General features: G+C 36.6%; 2 protein-coding genes across 5 annotated transcripts in view; one reads left to right on the forward strand and one right to left on the reverse strand.

Annotated features, from left to right (window-relative positions):
• On the forward strand, positions 1 to 10,640 carry ppp2r2cb (protein phosphatase 2, regulatory subunit B, gamma b). Of its 2 annotated transcripts, XM_046850128.1 has the most exons (11): positions 1 to 170; positions 268 to 419; positions 3,207 to 3,302; positions 4,925 to 5,022; positions 5,132 to 5,273; positions 5,416 to 5,528; positions 6,737 to 6,914; positions 7,196 to 7,360; positions 7,929 to 8,098; positions 8,902 to 8,993; positions 9,074 to 10,640. In XM_046850128.1, exons 3-11 carry the CDS (start codon positions 3,245 to 3,247, stop codon positions 9,417 to 9,419), a joined length of 1,362 nt encoding a protein of 453 aa, XP_046706084.1. In that variant the 5' UTR covers positions 1 to 170; positions 268 to 419; positions 3,207 to 3,244; the 3' UTR covers positions 9,420 to 10,640. The 2 variants fall into 2 exon arrangements, with proteins under 2 accessions (XP_046706084.1, XP_046706085.1); XM_046850129.1 differs by having other exon boundaries at positions 1 to 419.
• Positions 10,440 to 27,396, reverse strand: part of LOC124386346 (C-terminal binding protein 1) — a 26,691-nt gene continuing 9,734 nt past the window's right edge. For 2 of the 3 annotated variants that reach the window (XM_046850132.1, XM_046850130.1), the window contains exons 2-9: positions 24,975 to 25,129; positions 16,727 to 16,871; positions 16,406 to 16,612; positions 15,599 to 15,813; positions 15,179 to 15,309; positions 14,792 to 14,919; positions 13,683 to 13,794; positions 10,440 to 11,780 (exon numbers count right to left, since the gene is read on the reverse strand). In XM_046850132.1, the coding sequence (XP_046706088.1) occupies positions 11,594 to 11,780; positions 13,683 to 13,794; positions 14,792 to 14,919; positions 15,179 to 15,309; positions 15,599 to 15,813; positions 16,406 to 16,612; positions 16,727 to 16,871; positions 24,975 to 25,129 (1,280 nt within the window). In that variant the 3' untranslated portion in view covers positions 10,440 to 11,593. The remainder of the gene's footprint in view (positions 11,781 to 13,682; positions 13,795 to 14,791; positions 14,920 to 15,178; positions 15,310 to 15,598; positions 15,814 to 16,405; positions 16,613 to 16,726; positions 16,872 to 24,974; positions 25,130 to 27,396) is intronic. The other variant, XM_046850131.1, reaches the window with a different exon arrangement.

A 27,396-nucleotide genomic window follows, 5' to 3' on the forward strand; every position in this document is an offset into this window, starting at 1 on the left:
ACACACACACACACACACACACACACATGCACGTCAATACGCCTACACAGCAGTCTGCTGTGTACTGCTTCACATCAGCACTGGAGCAGCAGCTGATTAGCCCGACTGAAGCGTTGAGATCATTTGGAATATCTTCTCTTGATCAGCATGTGTCTGTGTGTCTGCTGTAGGTGAGTTGATATAGGAGAGCTTCTGTGTGTACGTGTGCATGACACGTTCATTTTTTCTTTTTCTTTTTTTTGCTTGGGATTCCTCCTGCCCCATAAGGCTTTGCTGCAAGTGGATGTGCTGATGTAGGAAGAATGGATGCACCACTGCTCACACACGTATACACACTCTTAGAGCTCAGCCGTGAGACCAAATGAAGAAATCAATATCCACGCTTTTGACGATTAAAGATACAACAATGTGACTGAAGGGTAAGAAAGATATGTATGATGTGTGTGTGTGTGTGTGTGTGTGTGTGTGTGTGTGTGTGTGTGTGTGTGTGTGTGTGTGTGTAAAAAAAAAGAATGAGAGTATGAATGAATAGCTATGTGCATCCAAGTAAGGCTGGGAAATATGTTTAAAAGATTGTATCACGATACTTAGAAACACTTCCTGAAGACATTATATGTATAATGATTATGATTTGTTGTAAAAAAAAAAAGTGCTAGTTACAGTAGTGCAACATTTCCCTCAGAGTTTGAGTGTGTGAATTTCAGACCTTGAATACCCCATGACAGAAAATGTGTGCCATATTTCAAACCTTGAATGCCCATGACAGAAATATACAATTTGATTTTAAGTGTGTACAGGAAAACGTACACATCAGCAACAGCTTTCAGGAAACAGCTTTCATCAGCTCAAATTTAAACAACACTGCTGTTCTCAATTCTGATTGCTCCAAAGGTGTTGGTTCATTTTTCACAACAGAAGCTCTAGCAGTAGCTCTGACCATGAGGTTTATATTAAAGCAGTTGTTATAGCAAGTTCTCATTCATATACTAAGAACTAATTCATGTGATCTTCTATAATTTAGTTTTTTGGAGAAAAAAATATATTATTTTTAATATTAAACATTAAACATTAGTTTAAACATTATATACAAATCAAGTTTCATATTTATTTATGAATCAAGCTATTCATCTACTAAACAAAAATTTTATATGTTCATTTTTATCTACTAATCAAATTTTTTGAGTAAAAAGATTGAAAAAATAATTTACATCCGTCAGCAACATGTAACTCTGATTAGAATTGGAGTCATTTTTAGAAAAGTGTATCATGACATAATTTATGACAATAATAATATCCTACAATATTGATGTCATACACTCTTAGGGGAAAAATGTTTCTTCATGGGTTCTTTGGATAGTTAAGGTTCCTAAAATGAGTTCCTCTTGTATTACTATTAGATAAACATTTCTTTAGGAGATTTTTGGACAAACAATGCACCACTGGACTCTTTAAAACTTCTTTTAAACATCTTTTCTAAGAGTGTATAATCCTGTTGATCTCTCTTGATCTCTTTTTATGCATTAATCTCTTACTTTAACACTTCATCTGATATTTTATTTATTCATACTGCTGTTCTAAGCCTTGGATAAAAAAGACGACATGTGAAATAGTTTAATTTTCCTTAAATAAGATTCATACATTTACAAGTTAGTAGTTTTTGTTCTGCCGAAGTGGACATCATGTGACAGCTGCAATAAAATAATGTTCATCAATTAGTATCTATTTACATTTTACATTTTATTTGTATAGCACTTTTAACAAAGGACATTGTTCCAAAGAAGCTTCACAGAAGTAAAAAGTTACATGTACAAATATACATTTTAAACGTATACATCAGTCCAGATATATTTTTCCCCTATAATTTTATCCCTAATAAGCCAGCCAATGGCAACAGTGTCAAGAAAAACTTTTAGAGATGGTATTCGGAAGAATCCTTTAAAGGAACCAGACTAAGAAGGGAACATCGTTATCTGAACGTACATTCATTATAGTTCAATCATTGTTGAGTTAACGGATACATGATTAAATGCAAAAACTGTTCTTGGAAACTGTAATCTTAAGCCAATGTAGCAGGCAGTTTACATTAATTACAGTCCAAATCCATCTTCATTGTTTTTGAGTTTAACCCTCCACAGTAACTTCATGGTTTTATATGGAACTATCGTCAGCAGCAGTAATTCTCTCTAATTGAAAAGACCTCTATCCAGAAGTAGGGCATCAGGATGAATCAGACAGGTCTGGAGAAAAGAAAGTGACAGGGCCACCTTGTACATCAGGAACATGTTTTACCAGACTTGGGGGCAACAGGTGTGTACACTTACTGTTGTGATATGTATTATAATACTATGTTTTACAGCAAAACAATATGTAGACGGGATAATATGCATCAAGGTAATTAAGTACCAACACAAAGACAGCTCCTCATTAAAGCTTCCTATCCAATTGAGCTATGATTGTATAGATATTTATTAATCTTTTATAAAAGAAATGATTGAACAAAAACTTAGCTCTAATACTAATACATTATTCACATAATGTGTTCTAAACAGATACAAATATAGATATGAATAGGAGGCATATTTGTTTTTTCTTGTAGAAAGCTTGCCAGAAAGGTTCACAGAGCAACTACTTTAGATGAAATGTAAGCATTGGAAGTGGGATCCAGTGGGATGCAGCAAAAAAAAGGTTTTATACTTACATGTGGGCATCAACAAATGACCAAATAGAATGATATAAATCTAAATAAATATAAATATTATATAAAAATATATTTTTTAATATTCTCAGAAAGTCCTGGGAAATCTTTTTTCCCATGACAGATTTTGTTGTCTTCTCCAAACACACAGTGTGTGATAATTCATGATTTGTGAACCAGAATGCGTGTGCATGTGTGTGTGTGTGTGTGTGTGTGTGTGTGTGTGTGTGTGTGTGTGTGTGTGTGTGTGTGTGCATCACATCTTATCTCAAAATCTGTTGTTTACATCAATTGCAAATCAGGATTTAATTCACTGATCTCAGAACTTAGAGCCTTACTGTGTGTGTGTGTGTGTGTGTGTGTGTGTGTGTGTGTGTGTGTGTGTGTGTGTGTGTGTGTGTGCATAAGTATGTACTAATTCTATCAGATGTTACATACCTAATCAAGGCTTGATATCACCAGAACATTGACTCTCTGTAGGATTTTCATTACGTTTCCTCCCCTTTCACAGGACTGTTTCAGCTGTAGCTGCTGTAACACCATCCAACAATGCTGAGCCCTGTTCTCCATTCTGAGCTCTCGGCCTTGGAGCCGGAGTACACAGACGGTAAAATATATGAGCTTCACTTTATTTGCCCTAAACCAGAAACACACCACAAAACATAGGTGATCAGGAGATTTCTACAGATGTCTCAAGTGATTGCTAGTAATAGAGTTTGTTGTGCCTCAGTTTAGGGGGGAAAAATGTTGTTACAGTTTCTTTTAGAGTTCAATAACAACAATAACAATAATAAAAATAATTTGTATTATTATTAAAAAATATTAAGCCTTTTTAGACAAAATAGAGAATTACAATTTTTAATAATTAAGTTTAAAAAAATTATAATTTGCAAATATTACATACATACCCACAAATAAACCAAGCTAAGCAATATATGAAATAAATATATAAATAAATAAAATGGCTTTTAAATAAAAATAAGAGATCATTTGAGCTGGGTTTTTTTAATTATATAGTCATTAAAAAAATTTCACTTAATGTGTTAAATATAAAAAACACTGTGTCTGCACAGCTGTTGTATTTTTTCTGTACTGAAATGTAATAATCTTATATTTTTATATTCTTATCATTTATATATTCTATAATTTTTATTCTATAATATTTTTGACCAACTAGAATTTCACATATTTTGCCACAGACAGCATTTTTAATTTGGTTAGTTAGATTATTAAAAATAATGATAAAATAATGATGATTAGTCTTAATCGTTTCTAGATCTACTACAGATTTTAAAATGCACACAAAAAACACAGAGAGAATGAAGGCACCCGAGTATTAAAGAATGTAAGGCAAGGATCAAGATACACAAACAAGACATACACACTGACACAGAGGCAAGAGGTCACAATGAGTATATGTTAATCCTTTATTTATTGTGCACAAGAAACGTAATGAGGACAAAGTATTGAAAAGGAAATATTACCCAGGGGAGGAGGACCTCTGTTGGAAGAGAATTATCATTCAATTTGACAAGTTGCTTTTTAAATCTCCACTTACATTTGATCCAAATCTTTGCTCATTTCCAGTTTATTCTTAATGGTTTCAGTAGATTTATACAGCGGTTCACCACAGAAACCTTTGTACAATTTGTAAATGTCTGCTTCACACAAATCATACATTGAATACATAATGCAAAATTGCCACACAAAACCGTCCACACATACAAATGTACAAATTTCACTGCATTGTAAAAGAACATGTCAAACCAAGCGTTATTTATTTTTTAGAAAGAAGCACAATTTCAAGCAAACTTTTTCCCGAAAATAGAGAGCATGAAAATGTTTAAAAACGATAGATATGCTGTTTGAAATTAAACTAAAAGGTATACCCAAATGATTTTTGGTTCTGCTGTATCTTGAGAGATGGCATGCATATACAGGTATTTATAAATACATAGACATACTGTACTCATTTTCACATTATACAGATTATGTATTACTAGAAAAGAAGTGTGATTCCCAAAACACTGTTTATGTGATGTCACATCCAAAACAAAGCATTACTTGTTAGTTTCTTGGAAATGTATGCCCTCCCGACCTGAATAGTCACATGGCCAGATGTGCATGCTGATGCTGATCTTGTCTGAGACACTTTGCATGTGAAGAGTTTATATGTCACATTTTGTAATGTTTGATTTGCTCTATTGTGTTGCATTTAAACCGTTTTAGCTGATGTCATCTCTACGGTGGAGTTCAGCCAATCAGGGGAATTCCTGGCCACAGGGGATAAGGGTGGGAGAGTGGTCATCTTTCAAAGAGAACCTCAGGTAAGGATTTTACTCGCACACCACCTGGGCAAAGAAATGCAAACGAATTAACAGTTTACACTCATTATGTTAATATGGTGACGTCTCTCTTTCTTTCTCTCTCTTACAGGGGGAATATAATGTGTACAGCACATTTCAGAGCCATGAGCCTGAGTTCGACTGCCTGAAAAGCTTAGAGATAGAAGAGAAAATCAATAAGATCCGTTGGTTACCTCAAATCAATTCCACCCACTTCCTCTTGACCACTAATGGTAAAAAATACTTCGGATATTATCAATCAGATCAGACTATACATCACCAAATATTTGTACATATATTCCTTATACTATTTGGCGTATTCTTTAATGATGTTGGGGGTTTAATGATTGGTAATGTATGTGTTTTTCTTTTTAGATAAGACCATTAAGCTATGGAAGGTTAGTGAGAGAGACAGGAGGCCTGAAGGTTACAACCTGAAAGATGAGGAGGGCCGGATGAAGGACATTTCCAGAATCACATCTCTTCAGGTGCAGTTCTATACACTGTTATGCTGCAGTCGAGCCTACAAGTCTGAGACAATATGAAATTTATTTTTTTTTCTTTACATTTTTGCACTAATTAGTTCTCACTGCTTGGCTAATTTATGCTGCTGAAACTTGTGTTAAAACAACACTCCAATGAACCATTTGTGCAATTTTATTTTACTACAAGGAAATTGCAAAGATTTGTGGAGTCCATGCTTAACTCAAGTGCATGCTGTCATTAAAGCAAACTTTAAAATTTTAATTTTAAAATTCATCTCAATCTAAATTCAAAGTATCTCCTTTTTACTCAGGTTGTTGTCAATTTTGTAGTTTAAAATCAAAATTGAATGAAAAGAATGCAAAATTTAAGTCAAATGTTTACTATGGCTCTCAGACTTTTGGATCTCAATATATATTATATATACATTATTTCATTGATGATTCCAAAATTCAAGAGAATGTACAAAGGTTTTTATTTTAGTTTAAGACAAAATCCACCCCGAATGACCTGCATATTGATATTTACAGCCAATATGTTCAGTTTAAACCAATATGATTCATTCTGAAATGAAATTCTACACCGACCCGGCTTAACATTATGACTTTATACCATTATGAGCGGTGAACTGAACAACACTGATCATCTCTTCATCATGATACCTGTTAGTGTGTATTATATATTAGGCAACAAGTGGCAACATTTTGACCTCAAAGTTGATGTGTTAGAAGCAGGAAAAATGGGCAAGCGTAAGGATTTCTGCGAGTTTGACATGGGCTAAATTGTGATGGCTAGACGACTGGATAAGAGCATCTCCAAAACTGCAGTTCTTGAGTTCTGTTTCCGGTCAGTATCTATCAAAAGTGGTCTAAGGAGTGAACAGTGGCAAACCAGTGACAGGGTCATGGGTGGCAAAGGCTCATTGATGCACATGGTGAGCGAAGGCTGGTCCGTGTGACTGATCCAACAGACAAGCTCCTGTTGATCAAATTGCTGAAGAAGTTAATGCTGTTAGTGCTTGACTGGTTAGGACTGTTAAGGCAGCAAAAGGGGGACCAACAAAATATTAGGTAGGTGGTCATAATGTTACGTCTGATCGGTGGTTATAAAGTTGGCAGGTCGGTGTAAGTTTATTTATTTATTTGGTTTAAGTTTCATATATATATATATATATACATACAATTGATTTGACTCATGGTGTGTCTTTGTAAAGGTTCCTGTGTTACGGCCGATGGATTTGCTGGTGGAAGCGTCTCCAAGGCGTGTGTTTGCGAACGCTCATGCCTATCACATCAACTCAATCAGCATTAACAGTGACTGTGAGACTTATCTGTCAGCTGATGACTTGAGGATCAACCTGTGGAATCTTAATATCACAGATCGCAGCTTCAGTATCTTTTCTATACAGCTTTCTGAATGTGTGTTTGTGTGTGTTTATCCTGTGTTATGGTTATGGCACGATTGGCTAATTGCTCATAATATGGTGAAACCAATGTATTGTGGTTTAAATGGAGTTTCATACATCAGTGTATAAAAACACAGACTGTATTGTGTGGTTTAACAACTAGTTTCAGGTGGACTTTAACCGAAGCTCCAGGAATCTAACATGTCTGCGATGCTTTTATGTGTTTTCGGTTTATGTGTCTGTGTTTCCTTGAACACCTTTCTTCAGACATTGTGGACCTGAAGCCGGAAAACATGGAAGACCTGAGCGAGGTGATCACCGTGGCTGAGTTTCACCCTCATCACTGCCACTTGCTGGCCTTCAGTAGTAGTGCAGGTGCAACACGCTTGTGTGATATGAGATCTCGAGCATTGTGTGACAGACCTGCTAAACGTGAGTCTCTCTCACTCATCCTGCTGCATTCATTGTCTGAGAACACACACATGTAACAGACTTGTGTTTCTACGGTGTGAAGTGTTAATAATTGAGTGGGTACAAGAGATGTTCAGAGGAGTTTGGAGTCAATCAGGCAAAATTGCTGATTGGGAATATTGTATTACATTTTTAAAGCTACTCATATTCAAACATTCAATACTTAAACATCTACTTTGGGATGATGATGATGGAACATCTGAGAAAGATAACACAGTAAATATATTTTATACCGGAGCGGCTTTAATGCCTGATTCTAAATAGACAAAAGGCGTTGATTAATTCTATAGAACAGCAGATTTGACAATAACTAAAGTTTATATTAACATGTTCATTTTAAATTAAGTATTTGTTTTCAGATATAAATGCACAGAGGCCCTCAGATTACCAAAAATGTGTAATCAGCGATGAGTCTCCTTAGTCATGAAAAGTTTCCATTGCCTTTTTTTTTATTATTTTAATTTGTTGGTAATACAGTATATATATGTAAGTAATATCTCTGTTTTTGCTGGTGTGTGTTCCCTTTTAGTATTTGAGGAGTCAGTGGATCCATCTCATCGATCCTTCTTCTCTGAAATCACTTCCTCTGTGTCGGATGTTAAGTTCAGTCACAGTGGACGTTACCTGCTCACCCGAGACTACCTCACTGCTAAAGTTTGGGACCTCAACATGGAGAACAAACCAGTGGAGATATATCAGGTCTCAACTTACTCTTACACCCTGCTGTTATACAGTGATTGCCAAAGAGGCCAGATGAAAAAGTACTTTGTTCTTTCTTGTTAATTTCAGATGATTTCAAGTGATAAGTCTTTTTCCTGAGATCACATATCATGCACTGGATATTAGGCATTAGCGACAACTAGCAAAATAACTAGTCTTATTATAGTAATAAAATTTGCTACAGAATAAAAAAAGAATAGAAGACTTCAAGGCATAATGTTATTGGAAAATAATTTATTTCAGGATGTCATTGCATGAATACATAATGTTGATTATTTTCCTATAAACAGCATGTCTGGTAGATCTATTTGTTTTGTATACTGCAACAGACATTTGCATATTTGAACCTTTTTGAATTGCCGACAAACAGTGAACTAACCATAATTAAAGCATTTAAGCAGCATCAGAAACCGAACACCCAGCCACACATTCACAAATGCTTTAAAACTGTTGAACTCGTCTTGACACATAAGATACAGGGATGCTTTGCTTTTAAATGATGGCCACATGGTTCAAAGGTTACAGTGCATCCAGGAAAGTATTCACAGCACTTCATTTTTTTTCACATTTTGTTATGTTACAGCCTTATTCCAAAATGGATTCAATTCCATATTTTCCTAAAGGTTCTACAAATAATACCTGATAATGACAATGTGAAAGACATATGATTGAAATTTTTGCAAATTTATAGAAAAAAAATTTGATAAAATCAATAAAGTACATGGTTTATGTACTGTTTATCACTGATGTGTTGCTAATACAAAAAGTCTGTGTGTTCGCAGGTCCAGGATTATTTGCGTTCTAAACTATGTGCCCTTTATGAGAGTGACTGCATCTTTGATAAGTTTGAATGCGCCTGGAATGGAGCTGACAGGTAAGACCATGACCTCTGACCTTTGAGCTCCATTCTTGTTGCCATCTATTTACAAATTTTTTCCTTGTTGTCTCTTTTAGTGTCATCATGACAGGGGCGTATAACAATTTCTTCCGGATGTTTGACCGTGCCAGTCGTCGCGATGTGACTTTGGAGGCGAGCCGGGAGGTTTGTAAGCGCCGCGCTGTGCTCCGGCCTCGCCGTGTGTGCTTGGGGAAAAAAAGGAGGGAGAACGATATCAGTGTGGACAGCCTGGACTTCAGAAAGAAGATCCTGCACACAGCGTGGCATCCTACGGATAACATTATTGCCATCGCGGCCAGCAACAACCTGTTCATCTTTCAGGACAGACATGGCACAGGACACCATGGAGGCCATCATTTAGAACAAGACAAGCCTCTGCAATTACAGGATACAACTCGTTAGTGAAATAACCCGTTTGCCCAGAAGGCAAGACATGACAATCTGTAATATTTAGAGCACGTTTTCACTATAAACACAAAAGCCTAATTACAGTAATAACTTAATGCTGGATATTTTAACCACCATTATGACTGGGACTGTATTTCAGCAATCCTGCATGAAATGTAACACTCGAAGACTGACATGAACCAGGAGATATTGTATATTTGCCTGTCAGCGTCGAAATAACTACTGCATGTTTACACTATTATTCTTAATTAACGGGCTTCGTTAAATTATAATGGCAATGATGAAGGCAAACAAATTGGACCCTTTATTTTATTGATTTTATGAACTGTATCCGCCGCCTGGTGGCTCATCTCAGGTTTCATGTTTTTTGACTGGAGACAGGAGACAGTCAAATTCGAAGATGTCCTCTTCCTCGTTTCGGATATCAAAACTGAAGCAGTACAATCATGTGAATGTCTGACTAAGGAGTAATGTTTCTAAGCAGCATCATGAAAACTGGATTTGTTTTGATTTGTTTTTCTTAAGCATGCCAAAATTATTATTGTGCTGCTAATTTGATGCCACATGAAAGACCGTCCAAAAAGATGAAAAAAAAGGGGGTAGGGGAGAGCAGGGTGAGCTTAACTGCTGTTTTACCTCAACCCCGTCTCCCTTATCAGTCATTAAATGTTACTGTGGAATCCGACGTTGGCTAATAATGCGAATAAAGAAATGGTAAAGCTGATTTTACACCAGACGCAGTAAGCTACGATAGGCTACATTACGCATTGCACAAGTAATGCATGTTTATAATAACCTGGGACCGATATTCACACATATGTACTAAAGCAGGGCAAAAGACACTTAACGCTCCTGTCCATGTGATTTGCAAACAATCCACGCTTGATTTTAAAGTGCTGTGGTGCTGCATCGCTTCTGGTGTAAAATGGGCTTCATTTAATGCACATCAGATCCTCTGATCACACATCTCATGCTTATGGAGTTAATTTCAGTGTTATCACCCTGAAAGCCGTGTCATTAAATTTGGACTTTTATTTCATTTAAAATAATTCATACAAATGCATACAGTCACAAACATTTCTGGTTTTTTTTTCCTTTTTTTTTTAATTCTGTTTAACAAAAAAATAATGATATCTCATAGTATATATAGTATGTATATTGCTAGCCTACCACTTTAATCAGGAAGGAAACTATGTAGGCAATGGAGCGCTGCAACTACCCCAGCAGCTCGGAGCTGCCTCGTAAAACACGGTACGGTCAAGTCACACAGAAACAGGCAAGCATGACGCCAGCTTTTCACAAGACGAACTGGATTTTTTTTTCTTCGTCAAAACAGAACGCATTTTTTTTTTTACCTTTAACACATAAGGCAGTACATGCTAAGTTAACAAAAACTGAAAATTATAAACAATAAAAAAAAAAAACACTGAATATACTTTTTGAAAGTACTGTGCTAATTTAGACTACAAAAAAGACACATGGATTAAAAAAAATAAAAAAATTAACAATTTATCGATGCACTATGTGGTTTAATTCCAAAGGGAGGAAGGAGGGGAAAATAATTTTCCTGAGAGGGTGTGCAAAACAGGCCTCTTTCGGGGCATTTTTTAAAAAAAACAAAAAAACAAAATCATATATAAAAAATTAAAACAACAATAATAATAATAAAAATCTATTAGTTGATGGTTACCTCCCTTTATGCTGTGTTTCTTTTTTTTTTCTACAAACCACTGATCATATCCTAAAAACTGTACACAAACAGGATACATTCAAAACTACAGCGTTTTTTTTTAATCAATGAAACCCATTGGACACGAAAGAAACAAAAAATTGCCCACTGCACTTAGACAGACTAGAATCTAAACCAGCAGGATTTGTTTTAGGGAGTTTTTTTTGTTTCAAATCCATTTTTTTTTGTTTCCACATCAAAAAAAAAAAAGAGAAAAAAAAAGAGAGAGAGAGAGAGAGAAAGAGAGAGAGAGAGAGAGAGAAAGTAAAAGCGAGCACGATCCACCACCTTCAGTTCAAATGGTTGGCTACTTCAGACAGTCATGGTTCATTGTGATTTTTTTCGTTTTTGGCTGGTTTCAACTCCTCTTCATTGGGGTAAAGAAGGACCAGGAGAGTTCTCTAGTAGCACAGAAAACTCTCGATATAGGAGTGTGTGGCTACAACTGCTCGTTGGGGTGCTGCTCTCGATCGGGCTCGGCTTTACCAGTCTGGCCTGGAGATGGTGCATGGGGAGGGTGTGCTACCGAGGGAAGGCTGTGGCTGATCGGCACTGCGCTCGGCACGATTCCTTCCACAGGTGGCGGGAGGCCACCAGATGCCAGGCTCACCACACCTGGTGGGTACCTGTAAAAAAAGAAAGAAAAAAAAAAGAAGTTTTACTTAAATATTTTAATTAAATGAAGTATCAATGTCTAACATAGGAATATGGATCTTTTTGCATTTTATTCCCTAAACATGGTGTATGTGTACTTTGAACCATTACAAGAATATAGGGAAGTGGGCAATTTTAAATACACGCCAGACAAAGATGGGAAAACTTAAAAAGTACAGTATAAAGTACATTCCTTATAAAGTACAGTAATCCCCTGTTTATCGCGGTGGCTACGTTGTAAATCCGATAAATGAAAAACCGCAAAAAAAACCGGACGCCACCCAAAAAAATGCTATTTAATGTATACAGTACTGTAATGTATCAACATTTTACTTCATTTTATAATCAATAATTATATTTTTATTAATACATTTCATTATTTCAACATAAAACTCCAAACAATTGCCTATAAGCTGATTTGGTCTATGGTGCTATCCGCGAGAGATCGGAAAATCAGCAAAACAAATTAGTTATGTGGCAAATGCGATTCGCCGATAAACCGGGGGCGCCAGATTGAACCGCTGTAAAGCGGGGGATTACTGTGCAAACAAACTATTCTTTACTGCATACAATACTTTGCTTTTTCTATTCATTCTGTCTACTACAGCAAAACATTCCACTTCCTTCTTTTTTTTTGTTATGTGTGGTTTGGTACAGAGCGGTGACACTGCACATATCTGCATGCAAGTCTTTTAGCAGATGTTTATTATAGCACCTATGGGTGATTTTGTAAATGCGCGCTGGGTGGGTTTGCACCTTCTGCTGTACGTATGCAAATAAAGGCTTCTTGTGCTGTTTCATGTTGTACTGCATGCTCTTTAAAATTCGACTGCACAGTATATGATTACATTTTTGCCAGTTTGCACAACTGCATTATGCATGCAATTTTAAAGACAAAAACACGGCCCAGAAATTTTCAGCACATCATTTTTAGGATAAAAGTTAAAAGTTCTAACGGTTTACTATATAACATCTTCTTTGTTCTCTCAATACATCTTTAATCGAGGCAAGAAACTTGTAAATTAATGTACATTTAAATAATCTGCACATGCAAAACATGCACTATAGCATTAAAGTAAATGCTTTGGGCATTTCTTTGTATAGCACTTAAGTGATAAGTGAATGTGAAATCTGCTTTAGAGAAGAGTTGTGTTTTCCTATTAGGTTGCACTGGATGCCACAGTAGGTGCATCTAATGTAATATTTATAATATGAGCCTGATGTGGTGCTGTTAATGCTTATATATTTACATAGTAAGATATGTTGTCTCCCTCTTGCAATGTTTGAGTGGAAACTCTCAGGGGGGCACAGCAGAAACTACCACCGAATCAACACACAGGAAATAGAGGGGAGACTGATAAAGATCTAGAAACGGCATTTACGTTTATCTAACATTAAATCGGTGCAAATCTCTACTTTGCTGGCATCAAATATATTTTGTTTCATTTTAGAACAAACATTTTCATATAACAATCATGCATAAGGTCACAATATAGGTGCAGAGCAGAAATAAGCCAACAGTAACCAAAGAACCAAGAGTAGAACCTGATGTGCTTGATCATAAATACTCCACCTCAATATACTTATATACTCCACTCTAAGAGTTTGGATTCTACCCAATTGAATTGAATTGTATATGCAAAAAAATGGATCTTCAAAAATCCCCCAATATTTACACCCTTTCCTGCAACCCCCAGACTGCAGTTCCCCCAACACACTCAAGTTTCCCTATAGGTTTAACTAATATGTGAAACGCTGCGCTGACTAAACAGTCTGCAAATCTACGATTTTCACGTCCCACTGTTACTTTAAATAAAACTATCTGTAGGGTGAAAATGTGCAAGCATAAATGCATTTGGGTGTTAATCTATAACCTGTAGGCTCCATTCAGCTCTGGGTGTATGGCAGGATCCATGCCTGCCCAGTGTGTGGTCTGTGTGAGAAACTCCTTATTCACACAGTTCTTCAGGTTGTCTGGAATACGACCTGGGGGCACAAAAATTAGACATATTACACTACAACAGAAACAGGAAGTGCTCTAAAAACAATGATGCATAAACACTTATTTATATATATACACACACACACACACACACACACACACACACACACAAAAGGTGGGGGAAAAATGATTAAACTTTTATATTAGGTTTATTGTAACAGAAAGACAGAATATAAAAAATTAATCCATTAAATAAACCTTAAAGAAAAAATTATAAATTAATTTTTATTTGATCCCATACCAAATTAGCAAGAATTCTGACTCCCACACACCCAAATTAATTCTGTCCCTTTAGGAAAGAACTTCTGATATCAACTCACTATGTGTATAAAAGACACCATCACAGAATCAACCTGTTCCACTCAAACCTCTCCACCACCATGGGCTCTATGTTTGGTTTCACTAATAATTAACATACATTTGCATAAAGCATACATATTTCTCCATGTCCTTGTTGAATAGAGTATTACAAATTTTAAAAATCTTAATTTAAGGTACATTCAGGACAGATTTTTTTAAAATGTGCGATTATGTTGTGATTAAATATTTTAATCGATTGACAGCCCTTAGATAGATAGATAGATAGATAGATAGATAGATAGATAGATAGATAGATAGATAGACAGACAGACAGACAGACAGACAGACAGACAGACAGACAGACAGACAGACAGACAGACAGACCTAGTTTACTTTGAATAATGAAAGAGGTCTCCAGTGCCAGTAAGTGTAAAAATCATTACATAATTGTGGGTTCTTGTTCAATGAGCTGATTTTTTTTTTAAGTGAAAAATCTAATACTTCACTGGTAATAGACTGATAAATCAATAAAAAATAAATAAATAAATAAAATAAATTTAAATAAAATAAACATTTCTGGTGATAAACATTCTGACATTTTGTAACGCTTGTATGTATTTCCATCATTCATTATTTCATATAAAAGACATTAAACTCGTAATTGGTGTTATTGTGCCGTACCTGTAATGGCCCTGCGGATTTCCCGAGCTGCCTCCTCTCTCATCTCGATTGAGGACTGCTCGCTGTACCAGGCAGCGTGAGGAGTGCAGATCAAATTAGGGGCGTCTTTCAGGGGGCCCTGGCTGAAACTGAGACAGTAGTTAGAGGTATAAAAGGTGTCATACAGCAGATGCTTCAGTGTGATTACACTGTGGAATGCTAGCATGCTGTAAGGCTGGTAAACAGGCAGGTAAAATCACTTGAGGCACTCTGTCTCTGTCTTATACACACACACACACACACACACACACACACACACACACACACACACACACACACACACACACACACACACACATTTAAGGCTCTGACAAGTTGTCTTTTTCTCACACTAATACACTTGCATACCTGAAGGGCTCAGTCTCGTGGACGTCCAGAGCTGCGCCGCGTATTCTGCCCTCTTTTAGTGCTTGAGCCAGAGCTTTCTCGTCCACCAGCCCCCCTCGCGCAGTGTTCACCAGGAACGCACCCTGACGCATCTAACACACACACCCACACGAAAAATACAAATTCAGCTTTTTTTGTGTGTATAGTTTATAATAAGGACAAAGCATGATAAAAGTCTAAGCAAAAATAGGGTACAGCACTGATGTACATACAGCAGGAGATTTCACCATATAATCAGAGCAGCTCTACTGCAAATATTAGACTGAAATTCTAATTAGACTAATGCATAATACAAAATATTTTTTAACTGTGTAGCACAAAATATGTGAAAGGTGGTTTCACGGATTCATTGTCTGATAGATGAAGTGGTGAGTATGTTACCTGTTTGATAGTGAAGTCGTTGATGAGGTGGTGGTTGTGTTCGTTCAAGCTGCAGTGGAGTGTGACGCAGTCGGAGTGGAACAGAAGGTCCTGTAGTGTGTTTACTCGCTGTAGTCCGAGTGCTCGTTCCATGCCGTCAGACAAATAAGGGTCGTAGAAGATCACATTAAAGCCAAACACTTTAGCTCTCAGAGCTACAGCTTGACCAACACGCCCTGAAACAGACACACACACACACACACTCATTAGACAAATCAATAGCGTTTTGCTTCTACTCAAATCAGACGTGTCTCATTTTCTTGTTTAAAGCTCTTCTAAGTGGCTTAAATGAGTAATTAATTTAATGATTAATTTACAAGTGACTCAGACCCACTTTATATAAATGAATATTTGTGATTTCCGAGTCCCTAACTGGTACTAATTAAAATATTAAAAGAGGTTATAAATATTTCTTTGCATTAATCCTATATCGTGTAAAAGTCATTCTATTCTAAGTGCTTTATCCTGGTCAGGGTCTTAAAAAAAGATCTCCAGGTGCTTTGTACTTATAATAAAGGATAAATAAAACAACAACAACAAAAATATAGTAAAAGATTTTGGTAAAAGAATATTGTGTGAACAATAATATAAAATGTATGAAAACGATCCTAAATTGTGAAGTGAACATTTAAACAAATAAAAATGTAAATTTTACATAATTCCATATAAAACATGTAAAGCAAAATAATAGAAAATTATACATAATAATAATTATAATAATAATAATAATAATAATAATAATGCTTAACAGCTGTTGTGTAAGCTGACCTAGGCCGATGATCCCCAGAGTCTCCCCTCGGATGCGAGCGGCTCCAGACGCGACCTCTCGGATTTGCTCCACGCTCTGGACCCTTGTGCCCTCACGGAGAGCCTGGTGCAGCCAGGTGGTGCGTCTGTAGAGATTGAGGATGTGACACAGCGTTGAATCGGCTGTCTCTTCCACTGAGGCTGAGGGCATGTTACACACAGCTATCCCTGAGAAAGAATACACACTCTTAACTATATGGACATAGTGAGACACACATACATATATAAACACACCATATATAACGTCAGTAATTAACGCAGGAAGGAAGAAAATGAGATTACCCAATTCCCCAGCTGATTTGATGTCGATATTGTCAAAACCGCTGCCGATGCGGACGATGATTCGAAGTGCTTTGAATTTCTCCAGGTCCTCGCGCATGAGCGTGATGGTGTGGTACATGAGAGCCCCGACGGCTTCGTTTAGTACCTGGAGGACCACACAGGAAAGAAGCAAGGTGAGGACAAAAATACACATATAAATAAAGATTTTTATATATAACTATACATGAAACTATACAGTATGTATGCATATCGCATCCTAAAGTATTTGCAAGACCACAACTATGTCTTTATTAGATCTTTTTGTAGGGTCTGAAACATCTTGGAGCGATATGTCTCTGTCTACTGATGATGTTTTCAGCATCTCATGGAATCCCGGGAACTCACTTTCAAAACCCAAGAACGAACAAAAACTGTAAAAGTGTAAAACTGTACAACTGAAAAGCAGTGACACTTGAAGAGTGCTTATCCTATATAAAAGAGCCTTGTATACATTTTTGATAATTTGGTCCATTACATTTAAAATTTAGCTATGGTACTGTATGTCTGAGAGTGAGGAGAGTGTGTTGAGAAGGTGGAGGGAGTATTTTGAGCAGCTGACGAATGAGGAAAATCAGAAAGAGAGATGGTTGGACAGTGTGGAAAGTCGGTTGGACCAGATGACATACCGGTAGAAGCGTGGAGATGTTTAGGAGAGATGGCAGTGGAGTTTTTGACCAGATTGTTTAACAGGATTTTGGAAGGTGAGAAGATGCCTGAGGAATGGAAAAGAAGTGTGCTGGTACCGATCTTTAAGCATAAAGGAGATGTGCAGTCTTGCAGTAACTACAGGGGAATTAAGCTGATTAGTCACACCATGAAGTTATGGGAAAGAGTAGTGGAAGCCAGGCTGAGAGAAGAGGTGACCATCTGTGAGCAACAGTATGGTTTCATGCCGAGGAAGAGCACCACAGATGCCTTATTTGCTTTGAGGATGTTGATGGAGAATTATAGAGAAGGACAGAAGGAATTGCATTGTGTATTTGTGGATTTAGAGAAAGCGTACGACAGAGTGCCAAGAGATTAGTTGTGGTATTGTATGAGAAAGTCAGGTGTGTCAGAGAAGTATGTGAGGGTGGTACATGTATGAGGACAGTGTGACGGCAGTGAAGTGTGCAGTAGGTACGACAGACTGGTTCAGGGTGAAGGTTGGACTGCATCAAGGATCGGCCCTGAGCCCTTTCCTGTTTGCAGTGGTGATGGACAGGTTGACGGACGAGGTCAGACAGGAGTCTCCCTGGACTCCTGTCTGAGGGAGGGCAGTGGAGTGATGCAGTTGCAGGGAGAAGAGCTGGAAAAGGTGGAGGAGTTCAGGTACCTGGGGTCAACAGTGTAAAGTAATGGAGAGTGTGTTAGAGAAGTAAAGAAAAGAGTGCAGGCAGGGTGGAGTGGGTGGAGAAGAATGACAGAAGAAATTTGTGATAGTAGGGTATCTGCAAGAATAAAAGGGAAAGTTTATAGGACTGTGGTGAGACCTGCGATGTTGTATGGATTAGAGACAGTGGCATTGAGTAAAAGACAGGAGGCGGAGCTGGAGGTGGCAGAGCTGAAGATGTTAAGGTTTTCGTTGGGAGTGACGGGGATGGACAAGATTAGAAATGAGTTTATTAGAGGGACAGCGCATGTAGGATGTTTTGGTGACAAGGTGAGGGAGGCGAGATTGAGATGGTTTGGACATGTGCAGAGGAGGGACATGAATTATATTGGTAGAAGAATGCTGAGGATGGAGCCACCAGGTAGGAGTAAAAGAGGAAGGCCAAGGAGGAGGTTCATGGATGTGGTGAGGGAAGACATGCAGGTAGTTGGTGTGAAAGAGGCAGATGTAGAGGACAGGGTGGTATGGAGACGGATGATCCGCTGTGGCGACCCCTAATGGGAGCAGCCGAAAGAAGAAGAAGACTGTATGTCTGAGAGAAATATTATGCATAGTGCCTCATGTTTGTCACTTAGTGATTTATTAAAGATAGGAATAACCATTCAAATGAATTTTGCATTTCTATTTGGGGCCCTGTCATATTTCAAGTGTTTTGGTTGAATCAGAGTGCTTTTTTAAATCTCAGTGGGGAAAAATTATAAATATTGAACAGTATTGCTTCAAAAAATAAATCTAACAGCCACCAACACCATATAATCAAACACCAGTAAATCAAAAGAACAGGACCAAAAAAAAGAGTTTAGGCAGGCCCAATTACAGATTAACAGAATAGTTAGATTTCATATTTTAGGTGTCAAGTGACAGTAAATTATTATTTAAAAATAATGCATTTTCCATGAGGTAATGGATGACTGTAAAGCATGCACAACACACAGAGAAATGATTTTCAGTTTCAAACATATAACCGTAATAATGAAACACAACTATGACCATAGGAAAATATTTATAACCGTCTATCAAAGTATCTTCCGAGTGAGTGCGGAGCTCTGTATCCAAACCACATGACAAAATCTACCTTTTGCGGCTAAATCCGAATACCATGTTAAATATTATATGCTGTATCTCAAAAGTTTCCTGTGGAGAGCAAATGATTAGAAATTCCAAGCAGCATTGCTCTTAGTCATGCGGTGTTTTGTGCTCTTGGCTGCAGAAATGTACTGCATTAAACATGACGACTAGGAGAAAAACAATCATTGTGAATGTTCTATGAAGAATGTGATGACGTTAGGTTTGCTCTTCATGCCTCCCACAATGCATTACATTGCCCAGTTCATCAAACACCTACGCTCATAAAAAGTGGGATTAATTAAATAAACGCATTTACATGAAATTACTACAGAGAAGTCTCTGGTGTTCATGCAAAAGCAAAATGAATCATGTTTACATTTCCAAGTTAAAAAAAACACTCTCTAGCGGCGAGTCAGTTCAGCTGAATGTCTATTAGGACCTTATTTCCATGAACACTGCTGTTCATGGAAATAAGTGGTGACCCTTCGTCGAGTTTTTAGGTAACCATGGAATCGTTTCTGCTCCAACAGCCACACGACTAAAAACATTTCAGTTACACCTTATTAACTTTCATTCACAGACGGTCGCGGTCACTGAGGTGCTTCTCATTTTGCACACACAGCCTCAGCACTTTCTGCTTAATTATCAATATGGCTGCCTTTAATCCTATTACCGGACCTCACTAGACATTCAAATTGCATGAGAATTGAGTTGGGAATGTGAGTTATTTCTTAGAATCCAATAAGCTTACATTAAATGTTTTGTACATCGCAATAATTGACATCTGTGACAATTATAGACACACCTTTTGACCTTTATTTTAGGTAACATTACCTCTGCAAAAAAAAAAAAAAAGAAAAAAGCCTATAAAAGAGATTCTGTCACGGATTACTTTCACAAATAAAGCTGACTAATAAGAAAAGCCAAAGGACAGTAGATAAAGGTAAATTATTTAAAATATATGCTTCAGAAGTAATGTACATCAAAATGTATATACAGCAGAGACAAAAAACAGGGTTTCGAATCCGTCCCATCATTCCTGGTGATGCCATTTTGAATTGACTATTACACTAGTTGTTTGTATATTGTAACGTTAAATAAAGATCTAATTAGTTCCCTATTACAAAGAACGCTTTAGAGGCATGGATTGGAGGTAAATCATCAAAGTCAGCGTTGTGCAATGTGGCCCGATGAGTCATTTATTTTGCATTAATCACACATTTACAGTAATCCCTCGCTATATCGCGGTTCAGCTTTCGGGGTCTCACTGTAACACGGGTTTTTACATGGAACATAACCCCCGCAATAGGTGAGGAATTACTGTATTTCTGTACTGTAATGACAAGTCACGCTTTTTTAAAATAATCTCTTTATTTTAATATGAAAAAACAGCAATGATTTTGATCCTGAAATTTCTGTTTACAGCTTAACTTTACAAACTAATGAAACTCTAGATTTCTCCCAAAACTGTTAAACAATGGTGATTGCCATCAATGCCATTGCAATATAGTTTATTAGCATCTAAAATATAATCTAGTAGAAGAGCTGCGTTAAACTAAATCTGTCATGCGAATATAGAGTACTTTATATAAACAACTCCTGACCAATCAAATTAGAGAACTTGCTACACCACTGCTGTATAACAAGTAAAGTAAACTTTGTTGATAAAATCCTGTCAACTGAGCCGTGAAAACGGATAAAAAAAAAAAAAAACTATATCTAAGAAAAATAATTTGACAAATAAACGTTGTTTTTGCTGCTTCAAAACAGACCCGGGTGTTCATTTGTTCACTGTCATCTTGACAAATTCCACTGATTGCAATCGCAGGCAGAGGAACAGTATTATAAGATCTTTTCTTTTGTAGAGGGAACTATGTAATAACCTCATCCATTCAGCAAGGGAAGTTGAAATTGGCTTGTGGAAGAGGACAGGGAGAAAAACCAGAGAGCCATCTGTCCCTGCGAGCTCTGGGAGGGCACGCTGAAGCCTGGCGTCTGTCCAAAAATACACAACGCGTGCCAAAAAAGGCGATTTGCAAGTCAGCAGAAAAAGAAAAGCCGCGAGCATGTTAAATATCCGTAATTTTTTAAAAGTAAAACAGTTTCATATTATTTCAGCGACGTGTACAATATATAGGAGACCTTCTTGTTTTGTAGTTTTCTTTGTTTCACAGCCTCAGATAGTGAAGCTCTGACATGATAATTACAGCAATAAACGGAAGCTACTATGTAGTAACCAGCTGCCACTTTGTCCTAGAAATTAGAACAGTTGCAACTGCAAGCCTGCAGGTCAGCATGTAGAAGTTCATGGCTGAAAGCATATTTGCGCTTTTTTCCTGCTCATTGTTTAATATGTATATTAACTACAGTCAGCACATTAACAGCAACACTTCATGGAAATTTGTCATTACAACCTTCGAAAAAAACCCTTATAATAAAACTATTCACAGGCCATTAAATCTGATGTACACTTCACTTTAATGAGCTGACTGCCAACAGGTTTTTCATTTCCAATGTATAAACTAGGGCAAATATTTCTATTAGATGATGGTAGTTTCCATAATAGCAGCTCTGATAATGATCCAGGTTCCGTGCACTCATTCTAAAATGATGCCATAATAACAAACTCTAATATTAGATTAGATTCGATTCAACTTTGTCATCATTGTGCAGAGTACATGTACAAAGCCAATGAAATGCAGTATAGTGTATATAATATAATCCAGTTTATTCAAAGAGAAATTTATTTAACATTTTTTCGTTAGGACTCTTCAGTGTCACTTTGTAATGATCAGCGATAAAGTTTCTAAAGTGGTGTTTTGTGGTCGTTCAATAATATCAAATGCAACGAAAAACTGATCAAATGCATGTCAGGCCACATCACACCAACCCAACATTGATTATTTCTATATACCGTAATTTCCGGACTATAAAGCGCACCCACTGAATTTAACAAATATTTTGATTTTTTACATAAATAAGCCGCACCTGTGTCTACACTGAAACTAATGAACTTTACACAGGCTTTACCGAAAGACAGTGTCTGTTACACGGTGTAACGGGTGAAATATGTTGTGGCTCCTTTAAGAGCAGAGCGGCATTTTGGGAACAGCACGTCACTGCATTCTTCCGGTATTACTGCGTGTGTGCGTGTGTGCGTGTGTGTGTGTGTGTGTGTGTGTGTGGAGACTGAGGATTATGTGCTCATTATTTTCTGATGCTCATTTCTAAGTTTCTTTGACTAACCCATAATGCTGTTGCCAAGAAAAATAAAAAAGCACGAGTTTTGGAAACCTGTCTGTGCTTATATGATTTCTGTTGCAACCTTCACCCAGACTCAACGCGTTACAACGGCTTGTATCTAAACAGTAGCTGACCAAAAAAGTCATTGTTCACTGTCTTTCTCCTTCCTTTCACAACTATTTCTCTCTGGAGTTTATCTTTTGCCATCATCGTGCGTTTAAAAATCAACACCGGTGGAAGTTTTTCTCCTGAAGCCGTGCAGCTCAGAACACAGGTGAGGTGCGTTTTTTCATTTCCGTTCGGAAATTTCATTGGTCTAATGTTATGGGGTTCAGTTTTTTGCTTGCAGTTTGTGAAACCGGGAAAAACCCAAGAAAAATCCATAAATTCAAAACGTGGGGAAAAAAGTAGCGGCTTATAGTCCGAAAAATATGGTAATAGCACACATCATTGTGTTTTATTCCATTTATGTAACCAATAATATTAGTAATAGTTATTATCAGAGGTTAGTAATGATTAACACAGAGCATCTAATTGCAAATGGATAATAGTGTTAATACTTTTGTACCTAAAATGTTAAGATAATATAAGATATTTAATATCAATATTACTGACTTTCTAAAGAACACAGCAACTGAATATGAAGTAATTTCTATTTAAAATATTTCTATTTAATAAAATATTAACAAGTATGCTTTAAAAAGAATGCTAAAACTGCAAAAAGTATGCTAATAAAAGGATGTAAAAACACTAATAAATCACTAGCAATACAAAAGAATATACTCTACTCTTTAGCTAATCAGGTATAAAGTCAAAACCACAACACAACCCATACCACCTCAGATTTCTGTTCTTGTCTGGCAGACAGCTGTGGTAGCTAATGTGGGAGAGTATTGTGGGTTTTATATCTGATTAGCAAATCATAAAGCGTAGCTCACATAGTCATTTATCCAATTAACATTTAGTGTGAGACACTTTTTTTGCTTGGCAAAGCTGTAAAGGGTGGTTTTTAAGTGAATGATCCTATAGACCGCCTGTATACCAATCTGACCAATCAACAGTACATTTCCTCCTGCAAAACTGCCGCTCACTGGATGTCTTTCGCACCATTCTGTGCAAACTGTTGTGTGTGAAATTTCCAGGGGCTCAGCAGTTTCTCAGAAAGTCTCAGTTTCTCAAGAGTCACTAAGATCAGTTTTTCCTCTGAACATTAGTGAACAGGAAAGGTGAACATTAACTTATGCTACTGACTATGTGGTTAGCTGAACGGATACCTGCGTGAATGTTGAGATCTGCAGCTTTTTCCTAAAAAATAGGAGACTGGGTTTCAGACTGTCTCAGTGTTAAACTTGCGGGAAATGGCTTGAATATTATATAGGGCTGCAACAACTAATCGATGAGATTGATAATAATATCAAATGATTAAATTCATCGTCAACGAATGCCGTCATTGATTAGTTAGGCTGCTCAACAGGTTACAGGTTAGTGTGACGGCAACACAATACAGCCGCTTGCTGAATGGTGGAGAGTACAGGCAACCGGCAGCAGGAAAAAGTGTGCGTCCCAAGTAACTGGATGAAGGTGAAACCTCAGCATGGTAAGCAAAATCTGTATAATCCTCATCATGTGAAAAGGTTATAGTTTAATAAAGTGCTATTGTGTAAACTGTTGTTTGCTAACTTCGGGACAGTCGGACTAGATCTGTTCTGATGTGACTTGCAGCATCAGCATCAGGTGATCAACTCACTCTCGACGTAGTGATGGATTCAATTAAAACGATGCGAATAAACACCAGATCTAAAAGCAGCAAATAACAGCAGCAGTACACGATCAGATTTTTTGTCAGAGTTACTGTGCATTTGTACACCAATCTGTTAACTTGTCCGTTTTCAAACGGGATTAACTGCGGCTTAACTGCGCTCAAATGCTTGTTTTTAATGTTTGTATATTTAATTTATGCATATAATAATTTAATTATTATACAAAATGAAAATAATTAAATATTCTAAATGCTTGCACAACTGAATAAACATTTTATTATAATGTTTTTAAGCATGGTTGTCATCTTGCCATCTCCAATTATCATTAAAACAATACAAATTTTGATTTACACAAATTGCTTCACCTTCCATAGTCAAATGCTGTTTTTTGGGGGGGGGGAGTTTACAGAAAGAAACAACCCAGCATGAGTGAATCTGTTAACAGGAGAAATCCCGCATGCACTCCTCAACAAATGGCCACAATAAGATTTATAAAATGTCAAAATTGAAAAATAGTTAAACTCAATATGTGGCTTTAGGGTTTTATATAGTTATAATAAGCAAAACATCTCGTTTGAAACCCCCCCAATTAATCGAAAAATAAATAAATAAAATAATCGATTATCAAAATAATCGTTAGTTGCAACACTAATATTATTCAGAACATATATTCAGCTGATAAACCACGTTGTTCTTCCAAAGAGCTCCCAAACAGGTCCAACTTGACTGACTAGCTCAAAGGTAAATGCATTAAACATTCCTCTACCTTCTCGTGGATCTCCTGGGTTGACTGAGCATCACAAAAGGCCACGGTGGCCACGTCTTTCAGGATGGGCATCTCCACTGTGCAGTCCCGGCCGTCCAGTAGTGCCACCAGAGGACGAGGGTGCATGGGCCCATTCATTATAGGAGGCCTGATGCCTGCACAGAGAGATGTGCAAGTTTAGTTAGGACTTTTTTCCTCACTGAAGTTTGACACTAATGCGAAACAACCAAGGGTTACTGGGTTGGTCAGAGACATTGTGCATGCAGTTCCTAAACAAATTTACATTAAACAACATTTTATTTGCGTTTAATTCATAACTACATTTGAAAGGATGCAAAAAAACACTTAGTGACAAAACCTCATTCAAATTTTCATCTCTCTCCAGAAGTCTTCTAATAAATATGATAACGCAACAAATGCTTGCGATGTCCTCGAATCTGTCATTTCAGTGGCATGTGATATGCATTCAAATGTCTTGATTACAGCAACTGGACTTGTATAGAACGACAGACTCGCCTCCCCCACGAAGCGAGGATCAATTCTACTTTGTGGTGAAATGAATCATGGCAATATAAGCTGCAGCTTGGAAATCGAGGTCACCCCACGCTCCAGTATTACAACCTTAAAAAAGGAGCAAGATGGTTCAATGACTCCAGATAAAGAAACAACATAAAAGGAAAGTCAATAAGAAGAAAACTTTCAATGATTGCATGCGAATAAATACAAATGGATTCTGTGAACATTTATTTATGTAAAACCTCGAGCATTTCTCTGAGCTTTTACTATTAATTTTATTATTATTATTATTATTATTATTAGACAAATGTAGGATAAGACATGATTGGTCTCATATATACATATACATACATACATACATATATATATATATATATATATATATATATATATATATATATATATATATATATATATATATATATATATATATATATATATATATTTTTTTTTTTTTTTTTAACTAACCAAATCAGAATGAGGCAATTCCACGTCCTTGAAATTACTTGGATTTAATTTAAGAAAATGTATTTAACTGAATTATAATAATAATAATAAGAAGAAGAAGAAGAATTCTTAAAGTTCGTTATACTCTGAAATAAATAACTTTTTTCATTTAGTCAAATATAAAAAAGCCAAAAAAAAATTGCACTATTAAAAAATTAAGCAAAAAGAAACTTTTGCCAGTAAAAATGTTACCAATTCCAAATCATAAAATATTTATTTTATTGCAATGTGATTTAGATCTTTGATGCGGAAAAACAAAAGGTTACTTCACCATTCTTTTTTTACATTTCCTCATAATCGGAGTAAAAGGGTTACCTGGAGGCTAAACCAAATCTAAATATAGAAACAGATTCGTATTCATGAGGCCATTATACAAATATAAAGTTAAAAAACACAAAAATAAATAAATTATTCAAACGACTGCTTTCCCGTAGGCTTTAGAACAGCTTGGCTCCTGTGGCAGCCCTGTTAGTGTGCAAGAAGAAAATAAAAAAAAAAAAAATCCTAGCTTCACGAATAGACACAAACATTAACTTTCAAGGTTAGTCTTAGGAAAGATTCTCAAAATAAAGTACACCCTGTAGAATAAACTCTGTACTTGACCTCCAGTGAGATGTTCACAGATATTCGGTGACACAAAGAACGTTTGTCACTGACTTTGACAAAAAAAAAAATGCTACCAATTACAGCGCACATAACGGGGCATGCTGGGTCATTTTCTCACTTGTCAAACTCACGCTTCCTGAACATATTGCAACGCAGATGCATCCTGAGCTGGACTGTTAGACGGCCTGAGACACAAAATGTGTATCGTACCAATGCTTATTTACATGTTGCAAAATGTATAAGGAAATGTGGGATAATAAGGAAAGCAGGTCAGCTTTATCAGCAGGTCAGATGAACTCTGCTTGGTTCTACTGTTCATTAAAACTGTCACCTGACAATCTTTTGTGTAGTGCAAACAATTACAGGCATAATCGTTTGAATAGTTAATTCTGAACTTTTACAATCAACTAATTGAAAAGAAATCTGGACACAGGGACAAAAAAAAAATCATTATCATTTTTCCTTAAAATTATATTTCCCATGAAATTTCTCATGGTTTAGTTATGGATGAATCTGCAGGAAGTTTTTCGGTAGTGTGACACAATGTGGAACTAATTTCTCATGAACATTCCACGATATTGAACCTTAAAATAAAAATATACAGAAATACAAATATAAGGAAAATCTCAATAATAATATGCTTACAAATATAAGAAACACTTCAAGATGCGCTTTTCTTCCATGGATTAACAGAACATCATGTCACCATTGTGTGGGTTTTTCTCTTTACATATTACAAATATGTATTCAACGTTGTGCACAATTCTTGATCGTTTCCCCACAAGCAAAAGTA

The sequence above is a fragment of the Silurus meridionalis genome, chromosome 5, assembly GCF_014805685.1.
Source record: "Silurus meridionalis isolate SWU-2019-XX chromosome 5, ASM1480568v1, whole genome shotgun sequence".
Taxonomy (NCBI): Eukaryota; Metazoa; Chordata; class Actinopteri; order Siluriformes; family Siluridae; genus Silurus; species Silurus meridionalis.

What these genes read in the sequence shown, in the direction of transcription:
- ppp2r2cb (XM_046850129.1), top strand. Translation starts at nt 3,245, where the DNA reads ATGCTGAGCCCTGTTCTCCATTCTGAGCTCTCGGCCTTGGAGCCGGAG. An exon ending in TCTTTCAAAGAGAACCTCAG is followed by an intron (nt 5,023 to 5,131) that starts GTAAGGATTTTA and finishes TCTCTCTTACAG; the next exon opens with GGGGAATATAATGTGTACAG. An exon ending in GCCTGGAATGGAGCTGACAG is followed by an intron (nt 8,994 to 9,073) that starts GTAAGACCATGA and finishes TGTCTCTTTTAG; the next exon opens with TGTCATCATGACAGGGGCGT.